General features: G+C 47.6%; 1 protein-coding gene across 1 annotated transcript; it reads left to right on the forward strand.

The window, feature by feature from the left end:
• The first annotated feature begins 16,493 nt into the window (after window positions 1–16,493).
• Window positions 16,494–20,712, forward strand: LOC109770916 (heparanase-like protein 3). The gene is made up of 9 exons (XM_020329631.3): window positions 16,494–16,978; window positions 18,033–18,069; window positions 18,190–18,373; window positions 18,498–18,646; window positions 19,011–19,238; window positions 19,327–19,516; window positions 19,605–19,730; window positions 19,946–20,045; window positions 20,146–20,712. The coding sequence occupies exons 1-9, from the start codon at window positions 16,709–16,711 to the stop codon at window positions 20,503–20,505; spliced, it is 1,644 nt and encodes a 547-aa protein (XP_020185220.1). The 5' UTR covers window positions 16,494–16,708; the 3' UTR covers window positions 20,506–20,712.
• The last annotated feature ends 4,477 nt before the right edge of the window (window positions 20,713–25,189 follow it).

Genomic DNA, 25,189 nt, shown 5'->3' on the forward strand with positions numbered 1-25,189 from the left:
CGACAGTGGTACGACCGGAGCGCATGGTGGCGAAGCTAGAGTTTAGCCGGTAACCATGAAGACAAAATAAAATCATAATGTTCAGTCAGTAGTACTTTTGAAATGGATGTTCAGTAATCAGTACTAGTTTTTTTAAAGGAGAAGGACCCCCGGCCTCTGCATCTGGACGATGCATTTAGTCACTTTATTAATTATTCACACAAGACCTTACAAAGTCATACGAGAGTAAGACTAAAGCCACCGTCTAGGCAACATCTGTCGCTATTCCTATCCAGTTGATAAAGGGATGGTAATAGTCTGGGCCCAATATCAAACAGACATCACAGCCAAACCTAACATCTAAGACCTGAGGTCCCAACCAGGACGCCTGCCGGGTATGGGCACCCACCAGTCCGGCGAACTCCTCAACCAGGACGCCTGCCGGGTATGAAGCCGCCGCAGCCACCTGCCACCAATCCATCTTCAGTGCTGTACTGCTGCATCAACCTTGCCCGGCCTGCCGTCGACGCCACCACGACGCCAGACAACGCCACCATTCTGCGTGTGTCCACCCACGCGCGCCCATCGCCGAAACTCCGCAGCACCATGCCGCCGTGATCCGCCGTCGGCCTTGCAGTAGATGTAACACCGCTCCTCCTCTTGCCACCTCCATCCATCACTTGCTCCAAAACGATGCCCCCAGGAGGGAAAGCGATACAGAGAACGCCATCATCATCCGATCCGGGAGATCCAGATCTAGGGTTTCCCCTGGAGCATCCCGAGCCTGATGACGCAAACTGCAACGATGATGCCTCGACAAGGAAATGACATCCAAGACGCCGCCATCGTCCGCCATGATCGTAGTCGGCGCGATTTTCATCGGCACTTGCGCCATTGGGCGTGCGCCGTCGGGGTCGCTGGTCCCTTCAACCGAGCAAACTCCAAAATGATGCCCTGAAGAGGGACTATGACGCAAAAGCACCGCCATCGCTTGATCCCAAGGAGATCTAGGGTTTTCCCCGAAGTTGCCCGCGCCGTCAGGACCAAACAAGGATGGAATCTGCATATCCACCCAGCTGCCGATGTGTCGCACCCGCCACCGCGCCGACCGCGACCCAGAGACCAAGCCCATGCCTGGGCCCTGACCAGGCCGTGCTGCCGCCGATCCGGTCGTGCCGCCGCCGTTCCTGACGACCGCGACGCCCCAGACCTTGAAGCCGCCTGCCGTGGAGGTACGGAATCGCCGGAGCGCCGCCACCCCCGCCGTGACGTCCGGCCGAACTCCACGCAGCCCAGGGGCGCCGGCCTGCGCCAGCCCCTCACAAGCGGGAGAGCCCCGAGTCCCCGCCGCCGCCGGCGACGGCAAGGCTTCGCCCTGGCGCGCCCTCGGGCGGCGGCGAGGGAGTAGGAGGAGGAGAAGGGGAGGCCGGGCGATGGGATCTGGGAGCCTCCCGGCCGCCACACGAGGGCGACTCGGGAGGAGGCAGGAGCGTATCGTCTGCCTAAATTACCTAACACCGTGCCCAGTTCCCCTTGTGCAGTAATCAGTATTAGTACTGACTAACAATTGTGCAGGCCTAGATTTGACCTGTAGCGAGAAGCCTTGCTTGCATGAGACGCTCCAGCAGATAACACTAATTGAGCCCATCATTATCACTTGAAACGAAGCCTTTAGGCTCTATTCCATTGCACTAGCAAACACAAGCTAAGCTCCTCTCTTCTCTTTACCTAGTCTGAAATTGCAGAATAATTGCCTCTTCTCCAGCACATTTCCACGATAAAATAACACAACTAAGGCCATAATGGAAGATGATTTGCCCGTTGCTACTGAAAAGGCCAGCATGCATATAACAAGACAGGGCCCCGGGTTACTGCCTCTTGTGGATTGGTCTAACCGAAAAGTTCAGAAGAATTGGTAGTGCTACTTTTCAATTATATGGTTCTTTTGGAGGAGTGAATCGAGGTCAGGTGTAGCAGCTGCATCACTGCATGAGAGGCAGCAGTGGTCAACTTCTCACCAACTAATTATTTAACATTTGTTCCATTCTTGTGCTCATCCTGAACAAGCAAGGTTAGGGTCAGGTGGGTGCTACAAATTAATTAACCCTAGTCTTCTCACAATTAGTTAATTAGAGAAGTAGTCGGACCAACTAGATTTGGTCTTAACTGTCATGATTGCACAATGTTTTCTTTGGACACAGGTCAGATGTCTTTCCATTCTCATAGTTCTAGTACACATGGCTATGTGCTAGTACTACTTTTGTATGTTTAGTTATAGTTTAGACTGAAATTAGTAGTACCGTTGTGATACTCTTTGACATGATAAGTAACATATCCGGGCCAGCAGTCATTGCCAGTTGGGTTTGATTTGGGTGGACAAGAATGTCTTGGAGTGAACTAGCTAGAATGTAATGAGTGGACAAATATTATGAATTTACAAAATTAAATGAAACATGCTCTAACCGTCTGGTCACTTTTCACTTTATTAACATGTCAAATAACCTTTGAATCCTGTGATGGACATCTGCACAGCAATGTTACATCCCCGTCTAAATGTTTGTCGAGATAGTCTTTTTTCGCAGAAAAGACTAAGGCCATATATTAAGTATCACAGGTCCTTACAAACACATCTTTACAGAAAAATAAAATTACATTTAATTCTTAGGGGTGTCAAAGTGTTCTTCCACCTGCATACATCGGCGGCGCATCCTCAGCAAAGCCCGTTGCCGCCTCCAAGTCTCCGTCTTGGTGGGGCAAACTGTTTTAAGCCCATGGGCGTAGAAGCTGTGGTTGGAAAGTCGTCAATGTAAACCAGAAGACACTGGCAGTCACAGTCTGTGTAGCAAACCGCCGGCCCAGAGAAGGAAGCGGCCAAAAAGGCATGTAAAAACTCCGAAGACCACGAGTGCCGGTCAAATCTAGACAAATTCACTGGAGACCAAAGCCGACCATATCCCAGAAGACCCGCCAAAGACACACCTCCACATGACCTCCGTCGGTGCTAAGCACACTAACGGAACGGAGTAAGGGCGGGGAGGACATTATTCCTCCACTGGGACAACGTCGTCCCAAACAATTCCATCGTTGTTGGATGCATGCATGCACCTGTGTCTGGGGCTTTTAGCCCTCTTCTCGAAAAAGGAAATAAAAATGTATGAACCTTTGGGGACAAAAACGTACAATCTATGTTGATTAATATAAAATATATTTTTAACATAGTACAGACGCAAGCGCTCATATAAACACGCATGCACTCATCCCTATGAACGTACACACGCACACCCTATCCCTATGAGCACCTCCAAAAGACTGAGCCGGCATATTATCTTAAGATTTTACGAAGTCACCATAGACGCCTCGTAGTCGACGGGAACGTCTCCTCCCACTGAAAGCGCATCGCCGGAAATTCTGAAATAAATCCAGGATAAATGCGAGCACCAAGACTTGAACCCTGGTGGGTTGTGGATACCACTGCCTACCTAACCATCCCAACCACAAGTTGGTTCGCAATATAAGATATTTTAGGGGAGAGCATTTGTGGCACGCAGAAGCGGGGTCACTGAGGCCCTCACGCTCTTTTGGCTTTTAATTTTTAATCTTTCATATATTTTGAACATAAAGTTCAAATTAAATTATGTGTTTTCCTGACAAGAGTTTTCAAATAAAATCCATTTTAATATGTGTTGATGATCTTAAAAAAATAAGTTAAGTTTTAACTTCAAAAATTTAGTATGAGCGACCGACAAAATCACAACTTTAGTACCTACAACTGAAGAAAAAGTCGCATAAAGTTTCAACTCTAAAACTTGACATGAGCGACCAAGAAAATCATAAGTTTCAAGATTAAAACTTCAAATTTGATGGAATCCTACTACTTCGCAGATCGCGAGGCAATCGGGCGGCCAGGCAGAGCTGAGCAGGTGCGCGCTCCCGCACCAACGCGCCCCTGCGAATTTTCAGACGTTTTGAAAATTCAAACTGCCAAAATATCTTGTATTAATGAACAAGGGGTGTAGTAAGTGATGCTTCGTTAGTAAAAAAACAAAGTAATAATAATATAGTAATGCATTTTTGGAGTGGACAACAATGTATGGTCACTGGAGTAAGTAGAGTGCTTATGGACCAAAGATTGTACAACATCTCCAATTTTCAACGCATTTGTACGTGGTTCAACATCGACACAACAGTGCCACTTTCCCATCTTACTATCTTAGTGTTGTTGAGATAGTTACTTGTCACGCATATACGCTTTGTTGCGCCACACTTTGCTGATCTTTCTTTGCTGTTGCGGCCGGGAACACACTTTGCTAATCGTGGTGTATGGCTGTATGCTGAAGGCGATATTCCCTCAAACTGAATTTCGTTTTCGCCAACGGTGCGGCCGCGTGCTCTGCTGCTTTGGTCGACTGAGGAGAGAAACCCCCACTGATGGCGTTACATCAACGCTAATTAAATATACCGTTTCTTGTATGCCTGGACAACATCCAACGTACGCGACTCTAAATGTGAAGAGACTCTTAATGCTAACCTAGCGGGTGGAATGGAACAACCTGCCGGCATATGCCGAGCCAAGCAACATGATTCTGACGCACCCGGCCGGTTGGTGAATGTGCACCATACGTGAACGACTTGAAAGATACGATCACCGCAGGTATATACGTACTTACGTGTTGCTTCGGTGCTTCACCACACACAAGCCGGCTGTACGTACGAATCCATTCAAGGCTCCTCAATTTCCTCTTAAATTTTGGATAACGCTAACGTCCATACGTGTGGTGAGAGACAAACTCGTCCACACGCCCTATAGCACACAGACTACGTCATGTCACCGCATGCGTGCATGTGAAAATCTTTTTTCGATTTTTTGTTTTTAAAATGTTTTTCTCTTAAATGAAAAATTCGATTGGATATCCGTTTTCACCATTAAATCTCTCACGACGAGATCTTCAAAACTAGATCTCATATCAATATATTTCGACGAATTTTTTTGGGTTAAAAGTTGCCGTTGCCGTGTCTATTGCACATTAATTGTCATGATGTTTATACTGAAGTTGCCATGATATGTTTCAGCTATTTTCTTCTACATTTAAAAGTAAATTTTGTCATATTATAAAATGGGGAATTAAGAAACTAGACTTGCCATGCAGCATATATTAAAATTGCCATGATACATGCACTTAAAATTGTCATGATTCATAAAAAATATATTTTCATGGTCAAAGTACTAGAATTGCCATCATCGAAAAACTAAAATTGTCATGATCTACAAACTAAAATTGCCACATGGCAATTTTAGTTTAAGCACTATGGCAACTACAGTGTAAACATCATGGCAACTTTTGGGCAAAAAAAATTTTCGTCGAAACATATCAACATGGGGTCTAGTTTTGAAGATCTCGTCGAGACGGATTTAATGATGAAAACGGATTTTTAATTCATTTTTTTAATTAGGAGATAAAACATTTTTAAGCCGAAAATCAAAAAGATTTCTTCTGATGTCATCTGTTCATATATGGCAAAATAAGTAGTGATGGAGGTGTGTGGGCGATGTGCAAACGCCCACATGTGTGGGCGTTAGTTTTTTCGTAAATTTTTGCCTACGTTGCTTACTATGCCCGCTATGTACTCTTCTTGATTGTTCGGTCGGTCGACAGGTAAGTGCGTATAGAGCCAGCTCAAAAAAAATGCTATTCCCTCCTCCCCATGATATAAAAAACACTCTTACATCATGCGAGGGAGCGAGTAGCATAGAGCCATTTTTTGGATGAACATGAAAGTACAGTTCAAAGTAAGAGCATCTACAGTTGAACTTAGCAAATCCGACCTCTTAAACGCTAGTGGACGCGACCGGACCCGTCCGCGGACAGTGACCGGTCACGCCACAAATTTGGTACTCTGCATCCGAGTCTCTCATATTTCATCCCTTAAATTATACAACCATGCAAAAATAAACCTATGCACTACGATAGCCTACCTACGATTCGTCGTTGGAGATGCCCACGATGTTGGTGCCAGGCACCGGGTGGACGGGCGCGTAAGAGGGCTCCGACTCCTTCTCCCCCTCAACCTCATCCATGTAGGCGAGCATCTCCTTCTCCTCCGCGGCGTGCTCTGCCTCCATCTCCCGCCGACGGCGGCGTTTGGCCTCCACATCCAACTCCAAGCGGAGAGAATCGAGGATGGCCTGCTACTCCGCCTGCAGATCCGCGTCCCCCACATTCTCTCCTCCTCCTCCTCCTCCAACTCCTCCTCCGGATCCACTGCATCCCCGCGGTGATCCGGGCTTCACGCCCTGCCCGGATATGCTCAAGGAGCTGCAACCGGTGCTCTGACGTCAGATACGGGTAGCTTGTTAGTGGCGTGGGGGCATGGCTACTAATGGTAGCGGACTGGGAGTGAAAAGTGGCGGCGGCGGCAGACGGATGGAGGAAAATGTAGAGGGGTAGGGTTTCGGTGTCAGGGGTCGGCTTAAATAGCTGGGCTAGGCACTATGCGGCTTGCCGGAGCGGCACCACACGGCGACATCTGTCCGATGAAGGAGACGAGCTTCAGATCGCCGGGTTTTGGACTGTTTACGTGTTGGACCCCAGCGTCAGTACGACATGGCGGACGCACCGGACGCCCTCATATCCGCCCCCATATTTGGGCTGTATATTAGGGGTGCCGGTCAGCCCGGACGTTTGAGGTTTGTCTAAGGAGCCCATCTTGGTTGCATTTTTGTTACCAGGCAGTGATCGAGTCATCCGTCTAGGCGTCTGAGACGGGTTTGAGACGCCCCACTGTAGATGCTCTAAAGGAATGTATAACACCGTGTGGCCGGTCGCTCCCGTAGGTAATAAATCCGAACACCGGCCCTATGCGTGAACGTTGAGTTCAGTTAGGTGCGGCGTCAATTTCGCCATGGCGTCCCCCTGGCGAACGTGCGAGCGAACCAACTAACCAAACCAAACCAAACCCTATCTAGAAGAGTAGCTGTCTTGCCCATCACTTGTTCGGTTATGCATGGGGCTACTACCATCGTCCATAGACCATAGGGCTGCCTCATCGACCTTGTCCCGTCCACAAGCCAAGGAAGGCAAAAGCAGATGAACATAGCAAAGGCAGTCGGCAGAGCCATCGATCTTCTGGATGCCCCCTCTGCTAATAATAATCTCCTCTACGTGCACGACGCAAAGATCCATCTATGTACTTTGCAGATGGTGTGTCGTTTCAACCGTGAAGGCCAGAGAAAAGCTAGGGATCGATGCATGCATGCATGTGTAAAAAAAAACTCCATCTAAAGTAAAGAATGCACATGCATGGAAGCATTACTACCATTGCACAAGCTCAAATGACCGAGTCACGAACAGTTTGATTTGCATGATTTTTGCAAAAAAAGAAATGTTAATGTTACTTGGTGAACGTTAGCTGGGAAGGGGCAAGCGAACTCTTTTTTTCTAACTGTTGTAGTTGCTCGGCGACATCAAACGGTGATAGTTTTAAACAAAAATGCCTTATGAAGAAACTGTTATGTTGTTCTGAAAAAGTTGTTGTCCCCCTCACAACTAAAACTGTCAGCGAAATCGTTCAAAATATCGCCCCTCCCAGCGAACGTTCGCAAGCTAAACACGTCCAAAAAAGAGAGTTTGATTTGCATGATTAATGGCTTGTACGTACTAGGGTGGCCTACCATGCACTATCCAGTCCAATAATACGGATGCATAGCATACCATAGCATAGGGCGCATTGGTGCCATGCCCATGTCCCCTCCTCGGATCTCATCTCATCTAATCCTACGCCACACACCAAAACATCACGTGCCAATTATTGCCGACACATGCTCTCACACTTGCTGATATTTACGCCCATGCTTTCCAAAAAACAGAAGGACAGGCCGGATGACGGGTCATGTGTTTCAACTTTGCAACAACTCAGCATAGTCCTACGAGCTATGATGAGACCGCTGAACTAGTAGTTATCTCTTGGATGTTTCACTTGCTGAATCATTATTGGTCGCAGCAAGATGACAGCGAGCAGTAACATGGGCCGGCGACGGGCACGCCACGGTGATTAAGATTGTGGATGTACATGGCAGTTTTGGGGTAAAAACAACCACTGAATTTGCACGTGTCTCTCTGTTCTGTCGGCTCTGTTTATCCACTTCTTCTCTCACTCAAGACATGGAAAAGATTTGGACATTTGGTCATGGTCTCGTAGCGCAGAGGAAATTGACAGCCTGACAAGGCCGTGTAATAAAGTAATTAAAGAGATAATCCCGTGGCGGTTTGGGTGACCCGGCGCCGCAGATTATATATGAGTTTTATTATGCCAAATCGAGGACGATTGATGCATGCAGGTGCACCAACGTTGCCTTGTCTGTTGGCACGGAGCAGGTGTCCAGTGGAGTCGTGGTGGCTCCGGCTATGAAGGCCGGTAGTGGATGTACACAACAAGCTAACAACTCACACACACTTGCAAGGCAGGGTTGGCACCTGACATTCTCCAGGAACGAAATACCAACCTTTACAAAAGCTCCCAAAAAATTCCAGCTTCCACAGGCATTTTGGTGTGTGTTCAAAGGATAGGAAATCCAGTTATGTTCTGCAGTAAAAAAGTTCATAATAGATACATGCAAATACATTTTATATGATGTTTAGATATTGTTACAAGTGTTTGTTTTGAAATTCGACAATAGAATACAGTGTATGAAATTTTACTTGCATCAGGATTGCCTCGATTATGTGTTTGTTCTACAGTTTGCTTAAATTTAAAAAAGGGCAGCCCGGTGCACATAGCTCCCATTTGCACAGGGTACAGGGAAGGGTCCGACCACTTTGGGTCTATAGTACGCAACTTTTCTCTACATTTCTGCAAGAGGCTATTTCTTGGACTCGAACCTGTGACAAGGCAACAACTTTACCATTGTGCTAAGACTCCCCTTAAGTTCGCTTAATTGCATAGTTAAAAAATCTCAATATTGAGTTGAGCCTGACTAATAAAAACAGGCAAAAAATCAACATCTATATGTTGTTTGGTTGCATGCATATCCTCTAGCCTGCGTGGGGCGGAACGAAAGGTAGGCTGTTTGATTGCCGGCTTGTTTAGGCGAAAACACAAGCCATGGTGTTTGGTTACATGCAACGCATGTTGTCTGATAATACCCTCGTCGAGGTGGTGAGGTTACCAACATACTAGGCAGGCAGAACAAACCAAAGAAACACAAATAGATAGCATATAAACATAGTTCTAAACCAAATCAAGCAGTTTTTAACATAGTACGACACTTAAACCAAGCAGTTTTTAAGCAAACCAATACGACATAGTCAAAACCAAACCGGAATGCACAACAAATAGCTCTTCTAGACGTTCACGGCGAAGGCGTCGTCGTGCCTCCCACACTTGGTCACCACTTCAATGCCATCGTCATTGAAGACGATGGCCTTCAGGGTGTCGAGAGTGAGCAATTTGGAGGTCACCATGTACCCGATCATGATCTGGTGGACGCTGGCGAACCCTGATCGAGGGTGAACCTGTCGTTCATCAGCCGGACAGTGACCCTCTGTCGGGCCGCGGTATGACCCGGCCGGAGTTATGACCCGGCTGGGACTTGGTATTTCATTGGTAAACCGCCCGAGGACTGACGATTCACTGATGACCCGGCCGAGCCTGGTGACCCATTGGTAAGCCGACAGACAGTGGTAAGCCGGCAGACAGTTGTAAGCCGGCAGACAGTTGTAAGCCGGAGACAGTTATAACCCGGCAGACAGAGTCGCCTGGGGTTAATAAGCCCGAGATGTTAAGAAGCCCAAGACATTAAGAAGCCCATGGAGGAAGCCCGTGATAAAAGGTCAGAATAGTTTAAGTCTTAATCCGACTAGGTCTCTACATGTAACCCACCCCTTCAACTTATATAAGGAGGGGCAGGGCACCCCAAGAGGGGGGATAATCTCTAAGGCTAGATACACAAAGGGGAGCCGGCTTATGCGGTGACTCCCACATGAGCATAATGAGACCTAGCCACAAAGAGCATGTAGGGTTATTACCCGATGATGTTTCCCGGGGCCCGAAGCTGTCTAAACCCTTCTCTTGTGTGTTAACCTACCTCACGTCTCTCATCCTGATCAACCCCTCTCAAGCTACTACCTAATTGCGTTGGCCTCACGACTAAGTCCTCACACTAGGACATCTGCCGTGACAATTCCACGACACCCTCCATGCGCATCTGGTGTTCGTCATCAGTTTGAACTCTGTCGGCACGTCCGGGAAGTGCTTCGTGAAGTCTAGGGGTATAGGCAGGCACTCCAGCTTCGGAGCAAGGATCACCTTGCAGAAGTGAGTTGGCCCCCTCCTCATGGTAGTTCTCGTAGTTCTGGCGCTTGCCGCTGGGGGGATCCTCCAGCACCACGTCCTCGTTCGTGGGCGGCACCACCTCCATGGGAGGCGCAACCTCCTTGCCCTTCTTCATGGTCGTCACCACCTCCTTGCCCTTCTCCATTGATGCCACCACCTCCTTGCCCTTGTTCTCCGTCTCGATCTGCATTATGAACAACACAAAGTTCAAAGGTTGATCGACGTTAAATCCTATCGTCCAAACTCCATATATTTACCTACCCAAACACTCACTACTTACCCACACATCGCACTCAATTAACCCTCTCTGTCTCTCAATCGTCTTCCACCTCTCCATCGCCAACTCCAACCCCAACCCCTTCCCCTGGGGCATTGGATGGAGGGCTTTCTTCCTCGGGTGCTCACTCGGTGACCACACCAAGTTCGAGAACACCATGGAAGTATGCTCGAACTTCACCAGCATCAAAGACATGCACAAGGAGGCAGACACTGTGATGAAGAAGGCGATGACGGAGGAATTGAAGACACCGATTCCTGACCTAGTGAAGGGTGCTATGTCAGTGGACATCCTGCATTGGGCCATGAATCAGGCCAGCTCCGGCGATGCTGGACATTGGGCGAGATGGGCCAAGTACAGGGAGTATAGGGCTCCTCAAGACCAGCATGCCGCAACGTTCTGGACTAGGACGTTGGTGGCGCCGGAGGTCATCACTCTGGAGTCGGGGGAGGAAAAAGAAGGGGTGGAGGTGGTGGTCAGGGCGCCAGAGCCAGGCCAGTGTAGTACGCCAATCGATCTGGCCGACGGTGAGGATGACGAGACGATGCATGCTATGGGACAGCTGGAGGACAACAAGGCCAAGGGTCTCGCCGCTCCAAGCGCCTCCAGAATCGCCGCGACTAGGATTTAAAGCTACTGTGTAAGGTTAACCTCGAACCCCCATTTCCCTTGTACTCAATCCTGATTGGAACCCTAAAATCCATCGCTACTTAGTAGTCATGAAGAAGTTTTGATCAATCCTATGGCTATTTACCCCGATTCCCCATTCCCGTAGAACACGGATGGATTACGCGGACCAAATCTAAACGCAGATTGAATACGAAATAGTAAGCGAGGAGGTGAAAATAGGCTTACCGCCATTGCCGCAGTGCTGCAGGTGATGTTGCTTATCCCGGTGATGGAGGCAGGTGGTTGCCTTGCTGTTCTCTGCTGATCGCCGCCACCGGTGTGAGAGTTGGAGAGGGGAGAGAGAGTGGTGAGGGTAATTATTGCCGACGCTTCAGGAAACAACGCGGCGTTAGAGCGTGACTTCTCGCGTGCAACGGCCTCCGTCCACGTGCATCCCGCGGGCTTGGCTGTGAAAAAACTGCCGATTCAAGTGTTTCTAGCGGCCCTGGCTGGAAGGTGCTTTAATCATCATGCGATGCATGCCAAACAGTGAACACAGATGACCAAACAACCTATTTTCTTTCTGCGCGGATCTGATTGGGCCTTGTGCGGGCGCCGATGTGTATGCATGCCTGTATACAGCGAGGCAGGACCCTGGTCACTGACCAATGTAACGCACGTTCTGAAACCGCAATGTGACACAGTCCGTGAAACAGAAGAAAATGACACTGGCCCGGTTCGCCTCACTGTTTTGGTTGGTGGATGAGTCGGTGCATTTTTGTTCTTGCTGACCATGACCGGAACCCGATTCGTTCCTGGACGGCGTGCCGACGATCATGGCAGTGTCTTTTCCCGGCATAGATTACGGTTAAGCCGCAGAGGTTGCAGATACATGCATGCATGCATCCACGCACGCAGCTGGAACCTCTCTGCTCTGCTGCTAGCTTTGTCGTGTCCAGTGTCCATACTCACGGCCGCCATGAGACGAGCTTTCCAGCTCTGCGATCGGCAAAGCCAGCGTCGATCAAACCAAAAGAGCTCCCTCCCTCCCTCCAAAGATACTACACCACTTGCATGTACACACCAAAAAGGAAACTTCCTTGAGTATATGTGGTTTTCCGAAGGTGTCATTTAACTACTGGTACGATCAATCACCGAAGCTTTGCTCTTTTGTGGGTAGAAAGCACCAAAGCCTGTTAGTTTTTGCATATACTACACCTTATTGGTCCAAAAAGCCCGTTCTTTTGCATCCACGGGTCGATGCTATTTTTACCCCGGAAAGTGAGAGTGGACCTCCCCTTTCTAGTTTCTAATGTCAGAGCTGGCCATCCAACCGTGTCCGCATGCATTTGAAAGCAAAATTTAACAAATGGGAAAAATTCATCACACACGACCGAATTAAGCAAAGTTCGGACATAATTCACATAAAACGTATAATATTTCGTCCGTTTAACTAAAAACTAAAAAAAACTAGGAGGCTAACTTGTACCGGACTTTGATCTGTATGCATAGCCGCCCCGGCCGGCAGCACCGCCGTCACCGTCGTTTCACCGTGGTAGTACTTCCAACGGCGGAAGGGCATGGGGGCAGCGGAAACCTTGCTTTGCAACCGCCTGACACTCGCAGAGGAGCCACTCCACTTCCTCCTGCACCATGCGGAGGGCCGCCGCGGCCAATGCCGACCCCGGTCACGGAGCCCTGGCTGCGGTCTTGCCCCTGCAAGCATTGGCTGACGTGTCGCTTAGCAACCTTTCCTCGCCAATCTTGGCGAGCTCCCTTTTTAGGCGGTGGCGGTGTCGCACGACCGTCTCCACGGTGGTAATAGACTGGTCAAGGGCCCAGGCCGCCGCTAGCTGAGGGTCGTTGCAGACACCGGCTGGCGCCTCGTCTGACTCGGCGAGCGTGGATCCTCAGCCGACACGATAACCCGCGATGACGAGGAGTCGCCGCTGCCACGGCCATCGACGTGGTGGAGGACCTGGCCGAGCCAATTGCGTCTCGGCGGCGACCCATGCCCATCGATCCGGGCGTAGTAGCTACAACGGTGACACTGGCTCCTCCTTCACCCCGCGCTTGATTTGGACACTATGGTTTTGTGTGTGGGAGGCGGGGGAATCCACTTTAACACGGTGGAGAGGAGACACCGCCTCCTGCTTGCCGCGGTAGCGTGGCGGGGAGTGTGACTCCTTCACGATGGCCTGCGATGCGTGGGTGGTGCCGGACCACGTACTAGAGCGACCGTTCCATCAGCAACTAGATTTTTTCAAGAAACTCCTCGTCTGTGGCGCGACCTTCTAGAGGAGGAACGGGTACCGCGGCGATACCTGGTCCTCCTCATCGCCGGAGAATATTAGATAATAATCTCCTCCTTGTCGTAGGAGCCTGTGGCCATGGAGTCCAAGGGCCTCGGAGAGCAAGGACGGTGGTGCCATGATCTGGTGGGAGATCCGGAACCATCACCGTCTGCACATGAAGAACCATGACTTCAGCATGGTGTGGACACGGTGCTGTCGCAGGAGCCGGTGGCCGTGGAGCCCAAGGGCCCCGGAGAGCGAGGACGGTGGTGCCATGATCTGGTGGGAGATCCGGAACCATCACCGTCTGCACATGGAGAACCATGACTTCAGCATGGTGTGGACATGATGCTGTCGCCGACGCCAGAGCAGTGAGTCGAAGAGTGGTGCGGTCTGGATGGCACCGGTGGCGTGCTTAAATAGGTGCGATGGCCAGGCGAAGGGATTGGAAGCCGACTTCAGTGCGACGCAATGGACGGCGTAGGTTTCTCGGTTGGCGCGCCTGCATTGAAGCGGCTGCGCCGCTCGCCCGGTCACGTCGCTCTGACCAACATTAATGCCGGCATGTCAAGTCCCCTCTGAAGTGGCGCTGACCGGCATAAATGCGCGGCAACCGCTTCATGCGGGAGGGTTTTTGGGTGGGACCGGATCGTTGGATGCATGCGGTCCCAGATGCCCGCATCCCCCCCCCCCCCGGCTTGCTTTCGATTTGCGGGAAAACGGACTACCGGGCCGGTCCACGGACGGATGGGTTACCGTGGTGGATGACAAAACACGTCTGGACAACCCGATCTAGGACGAATGCAGGCGGTTTAAGGATCAGCGTTGGAGATGCCCTTATACAACTTAAAAGTGTCATAACAGTAACTAATGGAAATTGTTGCTCTGAAGAAGGGATGTCAAAAATTCTATCTAGTTTAACATAAATGTATCATTCTGATTATTAGACAATGTAAAGTTTCTACCGAAGAGTTCAAGCTCTTTCAGACCCCTATGTTCAGTACAAAATTAATGAAAAATGACCACCTTGAGAGGTTCTTACATTTGTTTCCCTCTTTACTTCTTCTAGTTGCATATTAAGGTCACCACGAATTACACACCGGAAGTAATTAATACCTAGCATCTAAACCAAACCAATAAAAAACTCATCCTTATATATTGTATACTTAATAAACCTAAAGTCTGTATCTGTACACAATAGAGATTAGAGAAGAGAATTAAAGATTTTGCATATGTTTTTTCCGTTTACTATATTGATTGCTAATTGTTATTTTGATTGGATATTAGCTGTCAAAATATGTGGTACTATATACTTTTGGGTTGGTCATATTGGTTGTGGACTTGTATCCAGTTATATACTTGTATTACTTTGTAGTTGTATGCCATAGTACCATATTATTCATGAGATGCTAAAGATATTTACTCTGGCATTATGTTGCACATATTTTTATTATTGATTGGTGTATTTATCGCTAATCATAAATATTTTATGTCTTTAAAAACTGGGCATCGAACCGGTGAACCGACAGTCCGATCGGTGAACACCTAAACCAAGAGCCACAGCGGTTCAATCACTGGTCCATTTTTAAAACTATGCTTACAAGTGTCTAGATAGTAACTGTTAGAATTGTGTCAAATATTATTGTACAAGGTAGGTTACAGTTGGACTTGGTTTTGGACTGTGTGTAGACAGGGTAGGAGTTGTGTCCTAATAGGACACTTGTATCCTAGGCCTCTCATATATATCGGGGTAGACACACGATGTAACCTATGCCAACATAATAGCACAGGCACGCGGGGGAGCCGGCGGCGTGCGCCGGCGGCCGGGCGGCCGGGGTGCGGTATTTTGACGGTGTCATGGGAAGGAGCGCCCGTAGTCATGCCCCGGGGATGTAGCCATCGGTGAACCTCGTTAACAAATCTCGGTGTCGTGCTGGTGTGATTGCTTGATCCTCGGTAGATCGACGGAGGGCCTCGGATTTATTTTAACAGTAACTAATCAAAATGTTGATGCCAAGGAGGGCGAACCAAAATTCTATCATGTTTTAAACATAAAGTGGCTCAACTCGATTACTATACCGTGTAAAGTTTCTACCATAGAGTTCAAACTGTTTTAGACCCCAATGGCCAATAATAGAACTAAAGAAAAAGGACCACTTTGAGAGCTTCTTGCATTTATTTTTCTCTTTACCTCTTCTAATAATATTAAGGTCACCACCAATTACACAGGGAAAGTTATTAAAACCTAGCATCTAAACCAAATCAACATGTACATGTCCTTATCCAATGAATGAGCAGCCCCATAAACATTGAACGGGTTCCACACTTCCACTTGAACCCAGTCCTTTTGTCCATAAGAACCATTCTTGTCATAAACCAACTAGCTATGCAGGAGTCAGCTTCAAAAAAATATCCTCCCTCAACCCATAAGCAACCCAGAGAGGCAACAACAACAGGTTGCCAAAGTCTAACAAAAATAAATCTTCCACTAATCACATTAAACCACACCTTTTCATTTGTAACAGGCCGCATATGTTCATGTTTTGGTTTCAAAATTTGCGCGTACAAACATATGTCCATTCTTGAAATTTACAAAAATGTGTTTTTGGGGTAAATCCTGTAGGAACCATGTGTGCGTATGAGGTGAGCATTTTTCAAAGATCGGCGCTCATCCTACGTGTTTCGGTTATCATGGGATCGGCGGTGTATGGGAGCTACCTCATCACCTTCTATCGTCTGGCCGTGTATTTTTGTTCGGTTGTTGCTTTATTTATAAAGCGGGACGAAATACAAAGAGAGAGAGAGAGATGAGCATTTTTCAAACAAACGAAATGTAAAAGTACAAAGGGTCGTCTATTTCCATTGGCCAAAATAATTAATATACTGTTGCCCCCCTAAATCCCCAATGACATGGTATGCTTTCTCTCTTCTGCCAACTTGCTCTGCCTCCCTCCCTCCCTCCCTCCCTCCCTGACCTCCCTCCTTCCCCATATAAAGATTCCAAGCTTCTCCCACCAAACACACAAAGCCATTAAAGGCGGCCGGCCTTCCCATCTCCCCACCGGAAAACCACCACACCCCGCCGCTCTCCCTCCCCCTCTCTCCATGGCATAAGGCCGCGGCAAGAAGAAGCTAGCTTCTCTCACCTGCAAGAGCGGCATTGCTGCCCGCCCTTTCCTCCGGCCAGCCGGTGTAGTTCTTGGTTCTTTGCTTGCTCGGCATGGCGGCGGGACTGCTGCTGCCGCAGGCGGCCAGGCTCTGCTTCTGCGTCTGGGCCGTGGCCGTCCTCTCGCTCGCCGGCTCCTCGGCCGCCGTGAACGGCACGAGCGCCGGTGCAGCAGGCGCGGTCGGCGAGGCGGTGGTGGTGGACGCGCGGGCCGCCGTGGCGGAGACGGACTCGGCGTTCGTGTGCGCGACATTGGACTGGTGGCCGCCGGAGAAGTGCGACTACGGCACCTGCGCCTGGGGCCGCGCCGGCCTCCTCAACCTGGTAACCCCACGTCACACACCCTCTCTGTTTCTGTCCTCTGTCTCACTCTCAAATTTGTTTATCGAGACGCTTGAAAATCTCTGCAAAATTTTAAAAATTTGTTTGTCTGAGCTCTGCATATGAATTCTTTAGAACGCGGGCATCGTTTCCGAGGATAATATGTTTCTGTTTGGTTGTTTTTCGGGTGTCGGCAGCGCCATGGATCTTTTGGGAGGCGCGTTGTGTTGGAATGGATAGGAATTTTGACAGCCTAGGGAGGAGATCACACGGACCCATAATCAATTCTGTCGGACCATTTCCAATTCCGTCCCTGCCAATCATGTGCAGACGCAAAAGCCCACTGCCCACCAACCTTCTTAATAAGAGCACTACTTGCACTCCAAACAGATTGGATTTCAACAAGAAGAATGACAAAATTTCAGAACTCATACCAGTTGTAGCAATAGAATTAATTATTTTTTAGGTAGGTAATTTAGTCACTTTTGGCGCCGTCGCCATTTCCCGGTTTCGGCGGGAAATGAGGCCTTCTGTATTATGGAAAAGAAAAAAGTCTTGAGGTCTTCGTGAAATTGTTGCGTACCGAATATGGTTTAAAACATGTGAAAGGTAAGCACGAGCAGTGTTTTTTTAGGTATTTTCGTTGATTGTTTTTCGTGTGTGTCGGCAACGGTAGGGGTCTTTTGTGAGAGAGAATGGGTAGGAGATTACATGGAGTGTAATTCTCTCGGACCATTTCCGTTTTTGTCCCTCCAATCATGTGCTGATGCAAAAGACTAGTGCCTACTGACCATTAAACTACTGCCACTAACCCTGTGATGTCATCCTTAAAATATGGTTGCATTCCAATCAATAAAACAACCCACAAATTTACTATTTTTATTTGAAAAGAAACAACAAACAACTAAACTCAGTTATTATTTTTGCGCGCATCACCGTTTATCCCGGGTTAATTTGTGTAAAATCCCCTTCAAATTTATCCTGAAACTCCAGGGTTTCCCAAACATGGCAAAATAATCTGACCCCAGCTATGATTGTTTTGTTTACCTCCCTGCAGGACCTGTCCAGCAAGATCCTGCAGAACGCCGTGAAAGGTAAGGCACGCTCATCACCTTTCGCTTTCATGAATGCTGCCATGCTGGTGCCGATCATGGCATCTCTCCATTGAGTGAGCTCCACGGTACCAATCACGGCGATTCTTTTCGTTCCTGCAGCCTTCTCCCCTCTCCGGCTCCGGCTCGGCGGCTCCCTGCAGGACCTGGTGGTCTATGGCACCGGCGACACCGGTGCGCCCTGCTCCCCCTTCACCAAGAACACATCGGCCATGTTCGGGTTCACGCAGGGCTGCCTGCCCATGCACCGGTGGGACGAGCTCAATGCCTTCTTCCAGAAATCCGGGTAATTTTTCACCGTAATCGGTAACCCCAACTCTGTAGCTGTAAAAAAACACATATAAGTAAATCAAAAATGAAAATAATAATATGACTTTATTGGCTTATTGTCCTCTTGGTGATGATTGCAGCGCACAGATTGTCTTTGGGCTGAATGCGCTGAATGGCCGGGTCCCAATGCCTGATGGCTCCATGGGAGGGCCATGGGATTACACCAATGCTGCCTCTTTCATCCACTACACCGTCAGCAAGGGATATGATATCTATGGCTGGGAGCTTGGTATGTATGCTGATCAACGTGATCTTTATACAAATATATTGTTCTGAAGTTACTTTACGGCACGAAAGAAATCCTGATAAGTATGATCAAGAGAGATCCTGATATGTTTGAACAAAAGAAATCCCAGACAAGTATGTCGGCGTCGATTAGGTGATGCTGAGCTATCACCACTTATAAAGAGCAAGGGGAAATATCATTAAATGATGCTCTCCTTTGCTTTTTCACGCGTTACTCAATGTACAAAAAGGGACACTTTTAGGAAATACCCTCAACTTGTCTTTCCAAAATGTTGCTTAAAATACAAACTTCCTATGCAGTACCTTTTGTACAGGTGTTTTGGGAATTTACCGTGGTTTCATTGCAGGAAACGAACTCAGTGGCAGTGGAGTTGGGACTCGGGTCGGTGCAGATCAGTATGCCGCGGATGTGATCAACCTGAACCAAGTCGTTGACAAAGCCTACCAAGGATCGAAACCGCTGGTGATCGCGCCGGGAGGCTTCTTCGACGCGGGTTGGTTCACCGAGCTCGTAGCCAAAACAAAGCCGAACCAGATGGATGTGATCACTCACCATATCTACAATTTAGGCCCCGGTATGCTCGCCATGACTCACCGTCCATTCGGCACATGGACTGGAAACATGGAACCTGCATAATGGATAGAATTTTTTGGGTGTATCAGGTGTTGACACGCATCTGGTTGAGAAAATTCTCAACCCCTCTTACCTCGATAATATGGTAAGCACGTTCAGCAATCTTCAGGGGATTCTGAAGTCCGCTGGGACATCCACCACCGCGTGGGTCGGCGAAGCTGGAGGGGCTTACAACAGTGGCCACCACCTTGTAACTGATGCATTTGTGTTCAGTTTCTGGTAAGCCGAGAAAATGATGAGCAGTTGAAGTTATCATCTGAATTCTGAAGTACTAGTATTTATCAGCTACAACACGGTGATGTTTCAGGTACCTGGATCAGCTCGGGATGTCCGCAAAGTACGACACAAAGAGTTATTGCAGGCAAACCTTGGTTGGAGGGAATTATGGCCTGCTCAACACAACAACATTTGAACCAAATCCTGATTACTACAGGTAAACTCGCATGCCTGAATTTCTTGAAAATTTGTGCCACAAGAGAGATTATAATGTTTTTATTCGAAGGATAACTTCATAATCGTTACACTTATTAGAATCTGGCACCACATACTTAGTTTCCAAGCTAAGTATTGGCTCCATACATCCTGTGCACTGAAACATGATGCCAAACTTGCCATCTTCATGCAACTTATTCCTGCCTTCCTCTGCAGTGCTCTGCTATGGCATCGCCTCATGGGAACCAAGGTTCTCTCCACGACATTCAACGGCACAAACAAGATCCGTGCTTATACACATTGCGCAAAAGATTCGGTAACGAGCACAGGCGATCCACGCCCCCCTTCCATTTTGGCAACCGGCACTGTATTAACCAACTGACCTGTACTAAATTTTATCTCTCTGAATTTTCCAGCAAGGGATCACCCTACTCCTGATCAACCTCAGTGGCAACAACACAAACCATATCTATGTGACCAGCGAGGGTGCACAAGAGGTCACGCATCCCCACGTCGCAAAGGAGCACACAAGGTCCATTCCGAAGCTCGGCGAAACAGCTGGGCTCGCAAGACAGGAATACCACCTCACAGCCAAAGATGGGAACCTGCAGAGCCAACATATGCTGCTCAATGGCAATGTGCTGGCCACTGGTGCCAATGGCGCCATCCCCAAGCTGGAGCCTGTGCAGGTTGAGGGAACAGAGCCCATAACCGTGGCCCCTTACTCCATTGTCTTTGCTCATATTCCAGGCTTTTATGCTCCTGCCTGTAGGTAGATTGTTGATTGGTTTTTGTGGGAAATTATTCCGCTATCGTAGGTTAGAGGAAGTGCCGGTGGGTGAGAAGCAAAGCATGCTCACCTGCAAATGAAGTAAGCTGTAAGGCTGCAATGTTTGTGATTCATCATTGTTTTCATGAAACGAAATGTCAAAAAAGTTTGTGTGTGCACATGAAAGGAAATGAAAGGGAAAAATTATTTCTAACTTCTGTTCATACCACTGTCATTCTGTTTTTATTGACACTATTATAAACACCGAACACATAGCTCCGTTTTGTTACTAATGCAGCATTTAAGCCGCTTTCAGTATATGATAGGAAAATTAAAACTGTGCAGTAGTAGCTAGATTCTCTCATGCATTTTCTCATATAAAACTGAGTGCAGATCAGGTAAAACCATTGCTATTGACAAAAATTAACCGGCTTCGCTGCTCCCTGAAGATCGACCTGCAGTGTCCCAGGCAGCCCTGGACCACGTGCAGAACATGAAAAGTAAATGTTGAATGTTTTAATTTTCTAAACTGAGACAGCATCCCATGATCCAGATATAAATTCCTTGTATTACAGTTGCCTTTACCAACATAGAACCTCTACTGGTAAACAGAAGAAAAATGTTGTTCCTAGCAGGTACAGTTCACACACATTACTGACAATGTCAGTCCTAGAAGCAAATTGTTTTTTCAAGATTCCCCTGTTCCAAATCACCACATCCTCAAAGGTATGTGTACTGATTGTTATAACATATCATGCAGCATTCATTCGTTTCAACATCTCTTCTTTTTCTTCATTTCCAACTAGTGTAAACCCTGAGATTTCACACACAAGGAGAAGGCAAAAGGGAGAAAATTACAGTACTATCGTAGATGTAATGATCAAGCTATCTGAAAACAGAGTACTTGTTGGTTAACAGGCAGAGTAGATAAGAGACTGTTTTGAAATCTTGAAAAACAGAAAGCACTCTACATGTGCATGGGAAACAATAAAACCAGATAACTAACAGTTCCTAGTGGAGGTTAAATCAGCACAGTTACCTGAAAAATAGTCATCCATGATAAATTTGCAAGGATGCTTATAACTGAAACAATGGCATACTACTCAGCATCTCCTTAGACAGTTATAGTAGATGAGATCATGTACCACAATAGCCAAAGTGATAGTAATAACACAAGTCAAAAACGTTCAGTGACTTCACTCGTTGAGAAACAATGGAGCACCCAATGCTAAAACAAGCGCAATATCCGATGACAAGGATCTGAAACCACGAGCTACCATTTGCCAAGAAACCAGAGCATTCTATGCCCTGGGATCAGTGATCAAAATGCACTTCCTGGTTATTTAGCACAATTGCAGAGATGCAGTGTCCCAGGCAGCCCTGGACCACGTGCAGAACATGAAAAGTAAATGTTGAATGTTTTAATTTTCTAAACTGAGACAGCATCCCATGATCCAGATATAAATTCCTTGTATTACAGTTGCCTTTACCAACATAGAACCTCTACTGGTAAACGAGTGTTTGACAAAAAATTACCAGTTTAGGGGTTCGCGTCCCACAGAACTACCACTTTTTTAAAAGTGGCCGAAAACTACCAAAAAAACGTAAAAACGTGACTAAAAACTACCAGGTTGACTGAATGGTTGTTTTGACCGTTTTAACCGCGATTCTGACGTGAGTGGCCCACGTGCCAGGCTGGCGGCCCGCCTAACGGCTAACGGCGCGCGCGGGGGGCCGTTAGCGCCGCTCGTCGGTCGCACCTGGTCGGACCAGGTCATAACCTGGCCGACCGGGCCGCTCGTCCCCACCCACCAGCTCTCTCACTCTCCCCCGAGCTCACTCCACTCCTCTCTGCTCTCCTCTGCTTCTGTTTCTTCTTCTCGGGCTCCGGCGACGCCGCGACCATGCCGTCGTGGCCGAACAGCAACGAGACGTCGGACGATGATGACGAGTACATGAGCGAGTTCAGCAGCATGCAGATGGAGTACTTTGTAAGTCATCTCAGTCTATCCTCTCCCTCTCCTCTCTGTTCTGTTCTAGGGTTAGGGTTAGGGTTTGAAGATATTTGAGATTTTTCTATTTAAGTTGATATATGTGAGTTGTTCTTGATATAGATATGCTTTTGTTTTTGCAGCAAACTCCTGACACTGTGATAGACCCTAGCTTCTGTGGGCTTGTGACTGAATCTGACAGAAGGTGCATCCTGCACAGGCAGAGGGCGGGCAAGTTTGTGGCATTTGAAGGCACTGACACTGGCAGGAGATTCATAGGATGTGCTACTGAGGTAATGGACCAAGTTGGTGTGGATTTGATTAGCTTGAATTTCTGCTATGTAGTGGAAACAGACTGTTTAGTTGCTGTTTTCTGAATTTTCTTTAAGTCTGAAAACATTGGTATGTTTGAATACTGTACTTGTAGCAAAGAGCACTAGAAACATATGAAACATATTGATGTATTGTATTTTTAGTATAGAACTGACTAGCTAGTGTAGCTTATATCATTATTGTTTATGATTTGTTATTCTGAATTTGCTTGTTCACTGTAAATTTAAATTGATTTTCAGGATGGTGTGAACTGTGGTGTTCTGGAGTGGGTAGATGCCCCCTGGCCTGTAATTCTGCAAAGGTGCTTAAGCAAGCTCTGGGATATGTATCATGAGCAGAACCTTGGTAGAGCCCAGGATAATGAGGCTCATGGGATAGAGGTTGCAAAACTGCAGAAGGAGCTTGATTCTCTGGCCAATCAGTATAGCCAGCTGGTGGATGATGTGTCCAAGTTGTTTGATTATCAGGATGGAATCAAATCTCATGACATGGATTGCATAAGCCAGGCAATCAATGAACTGAAGGAGAAGAAGAAGCAACTTGAGGAGCAGGCAAAGATTGAGCTTCAAATGGAGAAGCTTAAGCTCAAGAAAGAACAAAGGTGCATCCTTCAGAGTCAAGCTGATATAATCCAAAACACAAGGAAGGCCATGAAGGAGCTAGAGGTGGAGAAAGATCTCCTTAAAGAAGAGAAGAAGAAGCTGGAGAATGTCATTGCTGAGCTCCTTAAGGTTGGTCATGGGTGCAAGGAAAAGCTGGACAAGATAAAGGAAGTTGTGATGGAAGCCTCCTTCATTGCCCACAGCAACATGTCGATGGGCATGATACCCTTACCTGGGGTTGCATAGCGCTGGTCCATGCGCTGCTTCTCCTCAGTCGTCGCCTTCTTCCTCACCTCTTCTGATGCATCCACGAGCCCTTGTGCACTGCTGTATCTCATGGCAATCTTCATGTAGTCGAGGAAGAGGTCTTCATCACCGCGAGCCGACCCAAAAAGCATGGCAACCCAGCCCTTGCCGGTGGGGAAGGGGTTCAGCCATGGGTCTGGCGTAGAGGAAGAACCAGCCATGGATGTTGGTGGAGTGAGGTTTTCGAGAGAGAGGTAGAGTGAGCAGAGATAGAGTGAGTTGTTGGGCTACTTAAATGTTGGAGTGGAGGAAGTGCGGTGGAGTGTGACAGTGGGGAAGTGGTAGAATGAGTGATGAGAAATGGTGGTAGTTGTGTTGCAATTAAAGTCTTTGTTGAAACCCAGCAACTTGGAACTTGTGTGCTCAAACAGTGGAGTAGTTGATGGCAAAGTATTTCAAAAATTAGAGTGACCAAAAAATCACATTTCAGCAAAGCCCAAGTATAGAAACATTCAGATAAATGCAGATAGATGGATTCAGGCATAAGTTCAGACTTAAAAATATTGTGCCATGGATACATTTCTTAGAAAATAAGCATAGTCTTTATCATAGATTTTCCAACAACCCAAACATAGATAGTTCAGAAAATAAGCATAGTCTTTAACATAGATTCAGGCAGCCACATTGCATCGTCTTCATCACGGTTGGTGCATCTCATGAACTGCATCCTTCACTGCAATCATAAAGTTCAGAAAGTTCAGAACAAGACAAGATTCAAAGCAAGACTAAGAACAAGATTCAGGGCAATATTGAGCACAAGACAAGCAGATTCAGAAACACCACAATTTAGTCAGAAACTACCGCGTTGAACTAATCCCAATCTTGTCTTCCTTCTGCTGCAGCCAGGATCTGAGTCCATCTCTTCCTTGTTGCTTGGAATCGATGGAAAGATGCCCTGTCTCTGGCCCACCAGATGATTAGTTCATCTGTGATGTTGGTTCCTTCTGGGAACACCTCCTTGAACTGCTTCACGTCATTCTGGTTCCGTTCCGCCATAATCATGGCAGCAATCCTCTGGCGTCGCTCCTGTGCCTGTGCTCGACGGTTGGCCCTCCTTTCAGCCCTAGCAACCTCGTCTTGTTCATCAACTACCTCTCCTAACTGTGGATCCATCAGTGGCGGCTAGGTTTTGGTCAAGGGGAATGAGGGAGGCGCAGGGATCCAGTGGTTTCTGGTGGCCTCTCTTATGTAGACAGTGTGGCAGGCTTGGTGGGTTAGTTAGGTCCAACACGGAAGCCCACCATCAGGCCCACGTTACACCACAAATTTGATAGAAGTACAGTCAGGTTCGGTCAGGTTCACACAAATTCAGACATACTCATGCAGAAAAGTACAAACATGTTCAAAACAAAGTGAAACAGGTTCTAAACTAATTCAAACAGGTTCAAAGAGAGAAGTTCTACCTTTTTATAGTGTCAGTTACCACTGGCATACAAATAACCCCTCAATCTGCTGCTTG

This window comes from Aegilops tauschii, chromosome 6, assembly GCF_002575655.3.
Source record: "Aegilops tauschii subsp. strangulata cultivar AL8/78 chromosome 6, Aet v6.0, whole genome shotgun sequence".
NCBI lineage: Eukaryota > Viridiplantae > Streptophyta > Magnoliopsida > Poales > Poaceae > Aegilops > Aegilops tauschii.